Source organism: Cinclus cinclus, chromosome Z, assembly GCF_963662255.1.
Source record: "Cinclus cinclus chromosome Z, bCinCin1.1, whole genome shotgun sequence".
NCBI classification, from domain to species: domain Eukaryota; kingdom Metazoa; phylum Chordata; class Aves; order Passeriformes; family Cinclidae; genus Cinclus; species Cinclus cinclus.
The window spans coordinates 73,415,799-73,431,487 of NC_085084.1; the positions used below are offsets into that span (position 1 = coordinate 73,415,799).

At 34.7% G+C, this 15,689-nt stretch overlaps 1 protein-coding gene across 7 annotated transcripts in view; it reads right to left on the bottom strand.

Annotated features, from left to right (window-relative positions):
* NIPBL (NIPBL cohesin loading factor) overlaps nt 1–15,689 on the bottom strand; it is a 133,833-nt gene that overhangs the window by 21,576 nt on the left and 96,568 nt on the right. For all 7 annotated transcript variants that reach the window (XM_062512907.1, XM_062512903.1, XM_062512905.1 and 4 more), the window contains 13 exons: nt 15,306–15,409; nt 14,072–14,158; nt 11,682–11,913; nt 10,867–11,018; nt 10,088–10,168; nt 8,905–9,005; nt 7,713–7,851; nt 7,402–7,484; nt 6,176–6,308; nt 5,131–5,274; nt 1,422–1,511; nt 945–1,159; nt 741–843 (listed from right to left, as the gene is read on the bottom strand). In XM_062512907.1, the coding sequence (XP_062368891.1) occupies nt 741–843; nt 945–1,159; nt 1,422–1,511; nt 5,131–5,274; nt 6,176–6,308; nt 7,402–7,484; nt 7,713–7,851; nt 8,905–9,005; nt 10,088–10,168; nt 10,867–11,018; nt 11,682–11,913; nt 14,072–14,158; nt 15,306–15,409 (1,664 nt within the window). The remainder of the gene's footprint in view (nt 1–740; nt 844–944; nt 1,160–1,421; nt 1,512–5,130; nt 5,275–6,175; nt 6,309–7,401; nt 7,485–7,712; nt 7,852–8,904; nt 9,006–10,087; nt 10,169–10,866; nt 11,019–11,681; nt 11,914–14,071; nt 14,159–15,305; nt 15,410–15,689) is intronic.

Sequence of the window (15,689 nt, forward strand, 5' to 3'; positions counted from 1 at the left end):
CTTCTCAGAATAAAAAGGTGCATGTAAATGATGTTTCATGGCACTGAAAACTGAACATGGCTATTTACCTTGATTTGCTACTTCTTTAAAATGGGTTATAAGGTTCTTAACTTTAAATTCTGCTTTTGTCATTCAGTTGTGGCTTTCACCATGGCTCTTTTAACAGCAGAGTTGGATATGGGCACTCTAAAAATGGCTCTGTATGCAGACCAGTTTAAGCAGTGCAGCCTAAACTAGTACTAAATTTCAAACATGCCACTGTGCCAGTGTTAGTGACCTTTGCTCAGAAAAAGCAAGAAATTACACTGGTCAAACAGCAGCTTCCAAAGTGATAGCAATATGAACTGCAAACAACTGGCCAATCTGGTTTTTACTTTCAAATCAAATTAAGCTCATTTTCATGAGATAATCTTACCAAAGGAGCAATCACCTTACAGAAGCTGTGAAAATTATTTCAACACTTTGTAAAGATCCTCTCATTGTGTGCATACAATGATTTGGCCATTGCCATATATGAATAAATAAAATAATGTTGCACAATATAACATACAAAACACATGCAAGATAAAAGAAACTTAATAACTTAAGACATCAATACAGAATATAAAAGCAAATTGTGTTATCATGGCCTGTAAATACCTCTGCCCAGCAATGGACAGATAACAGTACATGGCTGTGAAAGTGTTTGGAATCAGAATCCAACTATGTCTCACTATACCAAGACTTTCAGCACAGTTTACCTGTGTCAAATAAATATCGAAGCTCTGGGCAAACGGCCTCATAGAGGCCAAGTAGCGAACAATCAAACATGCATCTTCATAGTCCACAGTATCAGAATTCATCCTGAAATAAATTCCATGTGTTAATCAGGACATGTTCACAAAAAAGTTATTTAAAACATCAAATGCATGGCTAATAAAGAAATAAGTGGTACTGAAACATACTTTAATGTACTGAACTGAGATGGAGCAGTTTTAATGATGCCACGAAGAAACTTTTTGCGACTTTCTGCTCTATGCATGATTTGTCCTGTGGTCTCAACATCTTTTGCATGATGAGTTCCTTCAGATGAATCCTCATCCTTCTGAGATTTAATTGCTTTTTCTGTCTCCATAGTTGTATCACGAAACCACTGAGCTACATAAAACTTCCGAGAAAACTGGAGAAATAGAGCAGGATGCACAGAAAACAAATCAACAAAAAACAAAATCAACAGATACAGAAAAAGAAAATTATCACATTTATAATGAGATTTAGGGAATATAATGCATCAACATTATTTTGGAAAACACAATCAACAGTATATGTTAGGGTGACAATTTAACTGAAGCACTAAATATATAATAAAAAAATAATTTTCTTCAGTGAGTGCTACCAAAATTATTTATATACATTCCTGATGAAAGACAGCTGAAATTTACCACTAATGATGCATCAATTTCTGTGTTCTCATCCAGATAATCTAGTAAAGCCTTTTGCAGCTGTTGAATTTCATCATCTCCTCCTGAAACCTGTTAGCAGTAGAAACATAGTTATGAACAAGAATATTGCAGTCATAATTACCATCTGCAAATCTCCATATATTTGCATATTTGTCCACATATAAAATACACTGAAGTCAGTTGCTTGCATAATTGTACAGCATTAATAATTTTTAACCAATTAGTTATAAAGTAAAAAAAAAATATTAAGAGCAGAATAAGACTGGTTTTAAAACAGACTGATTGAAAACAAAACCTGAATCAATCTATGATCTTTCATAATGGCCCACTGTCATAGAAAAATAAAAAAGGGTGAAACCCAGAAAACACCCTTATTTCCTCAAATTATTTCCTCATATTGAAACACTAGGATCCTTGCAGTTGCTGATGTTACAGCAGAAAAAGGTATTATTCTTTTACCCCAAAGTGAATGAGTTCAAGAGTTCAAAGCCTATAAGACATATAATATTGATTAGGTGTATACACTCACACACACACACACACACATATATATATACACACACATATATATATTAACACCCTGATGTATGTGCAAATTGTGAGCAGAAATTGTGGCCTATGACAAATGTAAAATTCTGTAGATAACTGGCTTAAGATAAGGGTTGTGTGATGCTTAACTGCCTAACTACTTTCAAACAAATAAAAATCCCAGAACAAAGAGAAACACTTAAGCCCGTAAAAAATCATATTCAACAATCAAAATGAAAGTAGAAGAATAATTTTTGGCCCTAAATTCTCCAGCCAGAAAAAAATTTTCTTCATCACCAATGAAACTTCTAACTTACAACCATCTTTAGTTCTGTATTAATAGCACCAACTGAGAATCTTGACACGTGTGCTGTACGTAACATCAGTAAGCAGAGAAAGGTACAATTAACAAGTCCAGAACATCAGTGTATCAAGAGATAAACTAATGAAAAGCATGCACAAGAGTTCAAATAAACTAGATAATCTATTTCTAAAAAAAAGAATATACTGTTAGAAAATGTCAAAACAGAACAGGTATTCCTCTAAAACCTATTCTATGAATCCTGAGTCCAACAGTAGAAAGCACTATAAGCATTTATCAATCACTGACTAATATCATAGTAATGATATCAGAGTGCAGAAGAAAATATCCAACAAAAGTATTCAATTTAGCAGGAAAAAAAATCTGTAGAGGAGTGAGCTTATTTCTGAATAGAAATAATAACTTAAGTTTCTGATGACAACAGCTACCAATGGATCTTCTTGTTTTGTTGCCATTTAAACCAGAAAGTGAAGGTCAGCTGTACTGTACACATTGTTCTCTCACAAATTAGTAAGTAACACAAGAATTTATCCTAACTGATGGTACTGTATAGTACACACCTTCCACAATGCATGGATGGTACTGACTACCTTACTGATGTTAAGTTTCCTGAGAAACTGAGAAAAAGTGCTTGAGCACCAACTGCCCAGCAATTTCATTTTCTGCAGATGCCATTGCCTGGCAGCTATTTGATCCTGTACAAACCCGAAACCAAACAGAAAAATTTAGGCCACTGCTCAGGTATATATCTTTCTAGAATATTTTTCAATACTATTATAACTTCTGAGGATAAGGAAAGAGAAATGGATTTTTCTAAAATACTTCCTCAGTAAGTATAATATAAAATTGTCAGAATCACTGCCAACAGTGGAGAATTATGATCCCTTATAATAGAGAAGTATAAATTATATTATGCCATGAACATAAAGATTTAACACTGTATGTTGTAGAATATTCTAATCAAAAGAAATTATGGGAAGAATCAGCCTCATAAAGGAGTAGATGACTTTTACTCTTTAAATGAATACCTGGAAAGTATAGAAATTTTCCTTCAATATAAATCTAATGGACATTATAAAGTACATGCAATAGATCTGTAGTTTTTTCAGGGAAGTGGAAGGGAAATCCTGAGAACAGTTAGTTCAGACAGAAATTTATAGTGTCCATAAGAAAATTGCAAGTTCCCATTTGTAAAAGGACACATGAGATTTTCTTATATTATATATAGAGCCCAAATATATACCCTGCTTTAGCACATGTTACTACTCCTGCAGATTTTGAGCAGCATTAGCAGAAATCCAAGCATGAAGTCTCTAATGAAAGACTTCGCATGGCCTGTTTTTGGTAGTGGGGGGGCTACAGGGGTGGCTTCTGTGAGAAACTGCCAGAAGCTTGTTCCATGTCCAGCAGAGCCGGTCCCTGGTGGCTCCAAAGATGGATGTGCTGCTGGCCAAGGCTGGGCCAACTAGAGATGGTGGCAATGTGTCTGTGATGGCATACTTTATAAAAAAAAGAACAAAAAAGTTATTGTTCAGATGTCATTGTGACCAGAGCAGAGTGGGTGAGAACATGTGAGAGGAACAGTCCTGCAGACACCAAAGCCAGTGAAGGAGGAGGGGCAGGAGATGCTCCAGGCACTGGAACTGAGATTCCCCTGCAGCCCCTGGCGCAGCCCATGGTGAGGCAGCTGAGCCCCTGCAGCCCAGGGAGGTCCCAGGGATGCAGAGATCCACCTGCAGCCCCTGGAGGAGCCCACACCAGAGCAGCTGGGGGCCCGAGAGGAGCCTGGGAGCCTGTGGGAGACCTGTGGGAAGAGGGCCCTGCTCCCAGGCTGGAGCAGCCCGTCCTTGGAGGACTGCACCCCATGCAAGAGCGACCCACTGCTGCAGCAGTCTGAGGGGTGCTGCTCGTGGGGTGGGCTCACGTGGCAGCAGTCTGCAGGGAGCTGCTGCCTGTGAGATGCACTCACGTTGGAGAGGTTCATGGAGAGCTGTCTCCCGTGGGAAGGACCCCGGGGTGCAGCAGGGGAATTACTCCTCTCCCTCAGCAGTGAGAGAAGCCCTGGGTGATGAACTGACCACAACCCCCGTGCCCTGTCTCCTTGCACTGCTGGGTAGGAGTAGAGCTGGGAAGGAGGGAATGGGGTGGGAAAGGTGTTTTTAAGGATTTATTTTACTTCTCATTATCCTGCTCTGATTTTGTTAGTATAAATTCACCTCATATCTCTAAAGTTGAGGCTGTTTTGCCTGTGATGGTATTTGATGAGTGATCTCTCATAGTCTTATCTCAACCCATGGACCCTGCCTTACATTTTCTCTCCCCGTGCAGCTGCAGAGGGGAGTCAGAGCAGTTTGGGTGAGGGCCTGGCATCTGGCCAGCATCAACCCACTACAGATACATAAGTAAGTTCAGTAAAAAACACCGAACTTTCCCCAAAATCTCAAATTACACCATGTAAAGACTAATACATTAACTCTCTAAAGCATATATTTGAATGCCAAAAGCTCATATTCCACTTTGCAATAGCAAATGCAGGTTCATATGTATTTTTAAAGTTCCTTAAGACAGAATCCAACTGTTACTCCATTATTTCTTCAGTACTGTCAGAAGAAAACTGACTAACCATTGTAATTAATTAATTTACAGGATTGCTACAGAAATGGTGCAAGGAAGACATGAGTTAAGAAATGCAATATGTATAAATTGTATATATTTGATTCAGAAACCTAAACAGTGAATTCAGACTGATTCTCTATGTCAATTTTTAAAGTATATTTAAAAATTTCAAGCATTTGAATGGATAGATCTCCATCCCACTGCCATGGATGTCTCACACACCTGTTTGAGGATTCTGGCTAAAGAACCTTGATCCATTTTGCTGGTGACTGCATCTTTCCTCAGTCTTGCTGCTACAGTTCCAAGATAGTCAAGTGATGCAACTCTTAATGCCATTTCTGTAGATTTGTTACTGAACTGGTGAACCTAATAAAAGCAGAATAGACATTTTTAAATAGCTATTTATGCCACAGAGATTCTTCTCACAAGACTCCTTTGCCTTATTAAAATTTCCACCTGCAAAAACTTCTGTACTGCAAAAAGTTATGTAATTTACTATTACATCACACATGTATTACTTACTTTATATTAATGTTTCTTTTTTATTAGGTCTCTCTCGCTCTACAAATACATCAGTCAGAGGTTTTTTTAGTACAAAAACAAACTGGACAACTAGCATAGCAGATCTCCAACAGCAGAGATTTTAAGCACCATAATGCTACCTCTTCATTACTCACATAAAACTTATTTTTCCCAAGAACAGGACCATACAATATTTTTTCAAGAAGCTGCTCGAATTACTGCGTAATTACATTATAATAGTCACAAGCAACACTCAAAAAACACACTAACAAAAACAGTCCCATTCTGGAAAATGTCATAAGCCTTTGCCGTCGCTGTAAATAACCAAACCACTGTGTTGTTTTCTGGCTCTGTGCTAAGGGAATAGTCCAGAGTATATAGTCCAGTAATATACATACTTAATACATATAATTACAGCTATTAGGCTGACTTTACTCCAAATAAATACATATACTTATTAGATACTGTGAAATGACACTTTTTAATGTCGAAATTTTAATCAAATACTGGAACTGGACTTCCATTAGCAAATATATGATTTTTAACAAACTCCATATGAATGATCCTCTAACCAAAATTTTATTATTTATGTATTGAATAGTAGTGATACATGTAAGGAAATCCTTATATGCTGCATGTCTGCCAACAATCAGAAAGCATTCCTACAGTAGTTTCAGAAGAAATAAAACAAGTCTTCATTGTAATAAGAAATTAATTAATACAGTTGAAAACAAGAATCCCTTACCAATAGCCTTCCTAGTAAGCTAAGTAGCAACTCTGCAGCTGGCCATTCTGGTTTATTGACTGTTGAAAGTAGATCTTGAATAAAGTTCTCAAATAGTGGCCTGTAGTCTTCTTCCCCTTGTTTACTGCCACACCTATTAACAAGAAAACATTTTTTGCAAGTGAATTTAACAGCCATATAAGGTTTCTTCTCATATAAATAGAAGTAATCCTATCTTTAATCAGAAAAAACAGTTTTATGGAATTCCAAGAAAATAAATCTGAAATACTAGCAGAAAACTTGTTTTATTTGTTTGCAAAGAAATAGCTTAAACAGTTATCACTTCAAGTTGCACTGGAAATAAAGCAGCTAATCCATGACAGGAGAATTTTGTTGATAAGATTTTTATTTTTGCATTAAAAATAAATACATCTTTTGCATTTTTGAAAGAGCACTCATCAAGTTTGTATTAACTTGGATAGAATTATAAATGGTAGAACTATAAATATGAACCTAGAGTATGATATTTAAGAGTTGGTATGTTTATATTCTTTAAGCTTGGTTTTGTTTATCTGAAAGTCATAACACATCCCAGTATTATGCTTCACAAAGGTTACAATCAGAATGCCAAAAAAATCACCAACTAACCAACCAACCAAAACCACAAAGAACCCATCAAAAGTTAACATACCTGATACTTCTTGACTTCTATATATCATCCCTAAGTTTAGTATCAGAAGCATGCAATTGCTAGATGGCTTACTAAATAGCTTTTCAGCTTTAAGTGTAGAAATTAACACAACAAAAACTTAAATACTTGTTCTTTGAAATCCTATGGTTAATTCAGATACTTTTTTATTAATTTTTGAGCTATTGACACTCCTAACTTCAGCTCAGTGAAAGTAATTTTTAGGGTTTGTTTTGTATCTGATGACTCAATCAGCATGGATTCCCCACTTAAACATCTATTCAGCCTTCTCTCCCAGGCTTCAGATAAATAAGAGAACCAAAACAAAGGAATCTTATATGAACTGTGAGACAGCTTCTTAAATATACAAAAAACACTCTGCAGAATTTCTCTTCTATAAACATTTTTGTCATTGTAAGAAGCTCTCTTGGGCATCTATAAAGTACATTATTATAAACAATTTTATGAATAGGTCTTTATCACTGTTCAGTCGTCAGTTTGCAAAATATTCATTTGGAGTTGGGTTTACCAATACACTAAAGAATGCAACAGTACTTACTTCTTAAGGAAAATAGAAAGGAAGTTTTGTGCTGTTCTCATGGCTGTTTCATATGAGTTAGTAATAAGCACATCTTGATCCACCTAAAAACAACAAGATACATTTGTCTATTATCTTAACATAGATCTATGATTTCCAAATCAGTATTTCTCATGCATAAAAAAATCACAACATACATAAAATTACAATGCTTGATTACTAGAGCACTGTAATAACATATGCTACCTGCAAACACCTATTCATGAATTACTGACGTGATTTCTACACACATACAGACACACATACACACAAAGGATTTAAAAATATCTTACTTTCTTGTTTGATTCCTCCTCTGAATTAGAATCCTTTTCTGCTGATGGTAAGTGCACCACACACTGAATAAGTTGCAGAACTAGTGCTGTTACCATCTGAATGTACATAGGCTCTCCATCAGTGTCACTGCTGTTTAACCTGTTAATAAGACAGTATTAATGCTAAAAGTAAACAAAAAGCAGAAAACACAAGAAAAATTTTGCTCCTAAGTAGTGTCTTTCAAAAATTATTACCACAGCTAGAAACCCGCATTCTAGACATTTATCTATTAATTTGCACCTTTTTATGCAGTACAACATTTGACCTAACAAAACCATTAAGTATTGCTCTTTCACAGAAGAGATGAACTGGAACAGCACACAGTTCATGGGCTGAAATAGCTACAGGAATATTTAATAAAACAAACATGTACCTGCTAAAATAATAATAAGCTTATTATGTATAATACCATATTCTCCTCAACAAAACAAAACACAACAACCTGTTGCTGTAATAATTTTTCTGTAGTTTTTAATGTATGTGAAATATGTAGGACTTTTAAATGACCATGACCTAGACTGACTTTCACAAGGGCTATACCTAAAATAATCTGCAGCAGCATAGCTGACTACAAACTTCAGCAGGCAACTCTCTTAAACTGGTAAGAAGCCTATGTTTCTCCCTGATGCATCCTCAGAAATAGTATGAGTTTACTGCCCATACACACACCAATACCACCTTATTGCTACACTTAACAACATCAAAAGGTGGTAAACCCTGACAAAGAAGATGATATGGATACAAAACTGATTCTCTTCCTGAAAAGAGTGCTCTGAGTGTGACCTCAAAGAAATTCAACCAGAATTTTCCTACAAAGATTTAGTTATGAAGAAATCATGTAACTCCATACAAACAGAATTAAAGAATTGACCAACACAAAATAATCCTCAACACCCACTAACATTACACCCATTCACATTCTTAGTGAGAATAATAATGCTTCAATTATTTTTATAAGTAGGCACTGAGGTGATAGCATAAAACTGAGTAATCATTACAAGATATTTGTCAAACAATTTGTTTTGAAATCTCAACCAGCAAAAAGTGCAGCTTGTAGAGGCACATTTTTAGTTTAATTATCAATGAGGCCGAAAATCCTACAAAACTCTAAATACTATAGTCTACAAGTCATTAATTTACATCAGAAATTACCTGAAGTTTCTCAAACTCCTCTTGCTAGTTGGTAGTCTTGCAAGGGAAGTGAAAATTTCTTCTAGTATTAGCTGTCTGTGTTTTTCATACCGGGAGAACACCTATTTAATAGTTACAGGATTAATCATTAGACAATGATTTATTGTTACATAAAATATAGAATTCTAAATATGTTGTAAATATTATATATGACAGTATACACTTCACACTACACTTCAATAAATTCACCTTCTTGTTAATGCATTGCTTTCTCAATGGAAGCATTTAATTAAAACATACATAAAAACTTTTCCAAACAGAGATTTTAAAAAAATCTTTATTTAACATAAATGTGTAATAGGTCTTGAAAATACCTTCTATATAAAATATTTTTGTTGATGGTATAACATACTATATAGGAAGGTCAAACAGTACAATACTAGGTTTTTGTTCTTAGTATTTATTTCTCTCAGTACAAAGGAAAACTCTGTCACAACACAGTTTACATGAACACATACAGGTTGTAGAGTATATTTGAGAAAACAGTTTTACTTCATATATCAGGCTTTAATGTTTGCCTGACATGATATGTTATTTCAATTTACAATCAAAACTGTTGATTTTGCCTCCCCTTGGGTTTTTTGGGGGGCAGAATACTGAAGAATATAATCCTTACAAAGATCAAAATGTTCTACTTGAACAAGGACATCATGTTCCACTACATTTTTTCCTGAAGTAACATTTTACTTATCCTGTGATTTTTTCAAAGTCACCTCTTCTGAGGAAAATAATTTATTCTATTATACAGAAATACCATACTAGTTTTATGACTTACTGCATAAGTTCAAATCTGAACATAGGAAATAAAGAATGGCTAGGATTAAAGATAAAAAAAAAAATTCTTAAAATAAAAAAGGACAGGTTAGGGGAAGAGGTTTATGTTTACACTTTAACTGAGAATCAAAATTCAGAAGCTTCTTGCTTGAAGTATGTAATTTCTTTCTACAGAGTACTCTGTAAATATGGGCAGCTCAGGTAGATATAACACTGTTTTTATACTAGGATAACAAACTGTAAAAACAAGCAATAATAGCATAAATTCCACACTCCAATTCTCCACCAGAGAGAAAATACAGCCAATGTAAATGCCCTAAGAACTCTCAGGAGTACAGGCACAAGAACCCACAAATTAGAAAGTACTTACTGCAGTCACTAATTTGATGGCACATAACTGTAGCTCGCTGACATTTTCTACAAAGAAAGGTGTTATTCCCATCGATGACACCTATCAATGGACAGAAGTAATTTTAAGTATATAAGACTAATAAACCGGTATATATGCAGTTTTGCAAGTCGATTATTCATTTAGCAAATAAGGCATTCAACAATTACTTTATATTATTGGCAAATAAAGTTATTAAATTAGGGCCCAAGTCTTATGAGAAGTGGTGGAGGGGGTATCAGGCTGTTTAATGTGGAGAAGAGGAGGCTCCAGGAGGGGCCTTATAGATCTGTACAACTCCCTGAAGGGAGTCAGTAGCCAGGTGAGGTTGGTCTCTTATCCCAGCTAACAAGTGGCAAGATAAAGGAAATGGGCCATGAGTTGTGCCGGGGATGGATTTTAAGTGTCCATGGAAGCAGTTCAGCCAATATCCCTGTAGATATTTGAAAGACATGTAGATAGGATGTTAAGGACATGGTTTAGTGATGCACTTGGCAGTTTAGACTTGATGTTCTTAAGGATCTTTTCCAGTGTAAATGATTCTACTACTCCATATTTGAATACAATCAGGTTAATTTTTTCTTAAGTCTAGAAGAGAAGATGCAAATGACATACTACACAACAAACTAGTTACTCTGATGCTAAGAATTCAAAAGCTTGTAATGATTTCAAACTTCATGTCGCTGAGACAATTATACTTCACATTTACTCTAGAAAAAGCAAAGCTAGCATTTCTGGAGAGGAATTCTGAAAAAAACTACCTGAAGAATAGTCGTATCCGTGAGAAGCTGTATTTCTAACAATTCTGACAAACTGCTGACAATGTCACAAACTTTGTTATACAACATCACTATAACTCTTTGCTTGTGGGTGGAACACTTGGCACGCTTTGCTTTTGAACTTAAAACACCACCTAGAAAATAAAATACATATTCATTAGTATTTTCAGTGTTTCAAACACGAGAAAGATTATCTTCCTCAAAAAGTATCCCCAAAACAACTGCATGACTACAACTTTGCAAAAGCAATTTAAAAAAACTTCTCAGCGGTATCAGCTGGAAAGCAGTAACTTCACATGATAATTATTTTTCATAATAACTCTGAATTCTGGACCTGAGATTTTTAGAAATGTTTTTGAAATTGGAGCCATGAATCTGTAGGGATGTACATGAAAAAAAAGGCTAGAAGTTAAATTGTTTTCCCTAAAAGAAATCATTATATACATGGAGATTATGACTATGAAATAACTTATTTCAACATACAGTAACAATACACAAAAGTTAACATCAAACTTCTAAATTCTTTAATCTAAATACATTTACATTTCCATTATTGCAGTAAACCAAGGTGCTATATGATTAAGTTCTTCAGATGACACATTTCATTGTTTTTTCTCCCCTGTTTCATCATCCTCAAACTAAGAGTGCATTAATTCAGGATACTGCATGTGACAAGAAAGAACTATCAATAAAAAAGTTGCATGCAAAAAACTTATTCCAGAAAGTCATCTACATCATCATACATTAGATTAACTTTTAATAGCTTTTAATATGGAAGCATTTCTTAGCATACTAACCACCATGAGGATCCACTCTATACACAGGATCATACTGAGGATAGAGAGTGTTCTGCAAATGAAATTTTGTGTACTGAATAACTCTTTCTATTACGTCCTCAATATATACAGCTTTAGGCATATTTGGTGATGTCATAATATTGATAGCAGTAAGACAAGCATCAGCAGATTTTGTCACTCTTTCCATAATAAGATCTCGCCATAATCTCTCCTCATCTTCAGTGTCATTATTCTGCAACAAAAAGAAAAACAGGAGAGTATGAACAAGGAGTCAAATTTTTATTCTCACCAAGTAAAAGAAAATAACATCACATTAATATGCTTACATACACTCATGTATAAAATACTGTATTCCCTTTACAACACCAAAATAATTTGTTTTAAAAATCAAGTAATATTTGTTTTTCTAGCAACAAGCTTGTAATGTCTCCCTAAGCTACTGGTCTTCAAAATCTTGTATTCTGTCTTTTTCCCTTAGAACACAAAGAAGGTTTCTGTGTCTCATTGGGAGGTACTGATAAAGAAGACTGCTGCGTACTCTATTGAAGACTGATGCACATTAAGCAAAATCTAATTCCTTCTTCTGGTGTTCTCTTCAGAGGCACCAGTCCATGCTTTGATCCATCTAATTTCTGCCACTAGAGGGAATTCTTCTACAAAAAGACTCTTGCAAGTCACATGAAATTTGTAAGTACACAACTTCCTCTGCTTCACAAACCATCTCTCATCAAAGATGTCCATTTAGATTACCACAGGCTACTGAGTCTCTGTATAACTGTGTTTATATGAGGTACCAAAACAAACATGCATGAGGTTAAATATGACTGTCCAGCAATACTTAAATATTGTAATAACATTATTACAGCAAAGCTAGGAGCTTTCTCTTAGCTTCTCTGGTACAGACAGAGTCTCTAGAGACAAAGGGTCTTTCCTACCTATATGACACCACACTTAAACACTGCTGGCTTTCCTTGTAAAGACCAGAGGTCAGTGCAACTGTAACAGCTTTTTGCCTTTGCGGTAAGAGAATTTGAATCAATAGAACAGCACATTATATATATATGATATATATAATTATAGTATCAACAAAAGTCTGCAAATCAAGAGGTCCCTGCAAACTTCTCAGATAAAAAGCCTTTATGGAATTTGCTATGTAGAAGAATGACACGTTAAGGAAAAAAAAAAGTTTCCCCTAATTAACTCAGGAAATGAAACTAATATTAAAGCATCCTCTGCCTCTGAAAAATATGAGGAGACATATTACTGACATGGAGGTAAACTATGTTCACTGCACTGTAAAAGTAGCAAGCTTATGCCTTAGAAGAGACTTTCTTTGCCACAATGATAATAATTTTAAGAAAATCTAAAACTTGTCTCTTAAAAAACTGTTTGTTTTTAATCCAAGTTTGCCTCTGAACTGCAAGCACTGGACAATTAAATTAACCTCTTAATATTTTTGAGTTTTACTTCAAAAAATGAAAATAAAAATATCACTTTAAAATCATTAGCATAAAGACTTCATCACAATGAAGTAGACCAGGTAAACCAGTACTTCCTTTTTATGTATTTTTTTGTATTGCCAAAGACATTCAGAACCATATACTGAAACTATATCTAGATGAAAGTATTTAGGTATAAATAATGTGTCTCTGGTTTTCGTGTGCAAGCTCAAATTCTTCCTTTCTGATAGAACCTACTACTAATCTTTCTCACATAATCCTTTCTACAGATGAGGAGGTTCTTTTCTAGAAAATGTAATTATAATCTTGCTGCAATATTGTTTTTAATAAAAAGTGTATGAAAAATATGGGAAATGTGAAATACAGACCATTAACCTCATATAACCTCAAAATCTTTGAGCAGTTTTAGGTATACTAGGAAAAAGCCCCCATCCTAAAATATCAAATTTCCAGTAAATTTTATTTTCACTGACATTGTCACTTTGCAGTGAAAGTTTTAAACTTTAAACCTCCTCCTTAATGCTCAGAAGAAACACAGACTCTGTGTAAAAACTGTAGTATTTCTTCCATTTTGTAAGGGACGTTTTATGGACACATAGCAAAGAAACATCCAATGCAATGGATGCAATTTAAACAATGCAAATTACACAAGAATTACAAAGAATATTTCAGGATGAAATCATAGTATTTAAAATGAAACAAAAGAAAATACAGTTGCTCCCAATATGTTAGTTATCACCGTTATAGTAAAACATGATTAGTACTGAAAAAATATAATTAAATGAATTTTGCTTCAAGCATTAAAATTTGGCAAACTCAATCACACACATTATATCAGAAATCCCTTTCACACACATACAGAGTATTTGAACATACCACTAAAAAAACTATTCTAGACAACGGTATGAAACTTTGAAATTTCAAACTCACGTGGTTAAGTAAAGTAGACAGCTTTGATCCATCTTGAATATTCTTCTCCAAAATATTTAGGACTTTTACTGTTTTATCTGTTGAGAGCTAAAACAAACAAAGAAAGAAGTCAAACAATGGCAGCAATAAAAATAATTCCAAATTGCTGAAAAGAACATTGAGTAATGAAGGGCAGAGCTTGTACAATCTGTATCTGTATGGAGACTTCAACTGTAAGAAAATTGGCATGAGGAGAATGCACATACTATAACTGCAATCCTAGAGTATATTTTACCTGTTTTCATTAAACTGCATTTTCAACCAGTAAAATCCAGAGAAACAAAATTTTAAATTGCCTGTCATTAATGTTGTGTAACTACTTGCTTCTAGAAATAGAAATTTACCAAATACATGTATGATCTACAAATTCTAACTGATCATATAGAGCTTTATTAGGAGAAAATTCATACTGCATGAGCAAGCAGAAATAAATTCCCTGATTCTTAATAATGGTGTTATCTTCAAAGAAGTATCATGTTGAAAAAAGTAAATTGAACCCACTTACTGATCCCTCTGTAAAAGTCTAATTAAATAATTTGTGGAATATGTTAAACTTGAGGACAGCCAGTTTTTCTCATCTATTCACCTTTGGAAGCAACAAAACTGATATAGACACATATATAAGTATGTATATATTAAAAATATGAGACAGAGGCTAAGGGTGAGAATGCTTAGGAACCAGAAACAATCATGCCACCCACAAACTACAAAGGAAGGTAGGGAGAGTGAAGGAAAACTCAGGAGGAATATCTAAAGTTTGGATTAAAGAAGTTTGGAAGAGTCCAGAGTAATTACAATAGTATGTGGTTTCACAGACACTCCACAAATGTTATGTGGTCAAGAGCAGGCAAAGTTTGTCGTAAGACTGCCCAAAGACAGAAGCTCCAGGAAAATAAAAGGAAATCAAGAATACTGTTTCTGGAGGTGAGACATCAACAAGTTTGCACCAACAAAAGTTCCTCTAGCTGACTGCTGAAGAGTAGGACACAGCAGAGAACCTCTCAACAAAAATGTCTCAGCTTCATCCTCAGTTAGGAAGTTGTAACTTCCTAAGCACTTTAGCTAAGTGAACTGAAGCTCAGATGTTCTTTCGGTCTGTTATGCTTGAAGAGGGTGGAATGTCATTACAAAGGAAGTAAGTTTTTGTATGTTAGTCAGTATTTTATATTCAAAATAAAAGATTCTGAAGAGGTACCTTGTCCATAATGCCCATTGCCTTGATTTTTGCAGATTCACTACCCAACTCACTAAGCTGATGTTTGCCCAGTAGCAATTCCTGCGGAATCTCATCATCATCACCTATAAAAAAAAATTTAAAATATTAGCAATTATATTTCTAATAAGACTTCTAGGAAATCAGTATTTTTTATTCCAATATGAAGAAGCTAACTGAAAAAAGAAGAGCAGATTGTCCAGATAGCCAGCATCTAATAGCTCTAAATAATTGGCATCTAACAAGGACTGATGAAGATACCTTTTGGTCGTGTTGAATCAAGGAATACTTGTTAAGTATGACTGGTTCTGAAATACCATTTAAGAGCCTAACATGAGGCATGTAGTTCTGAAAGTCACAAACTAA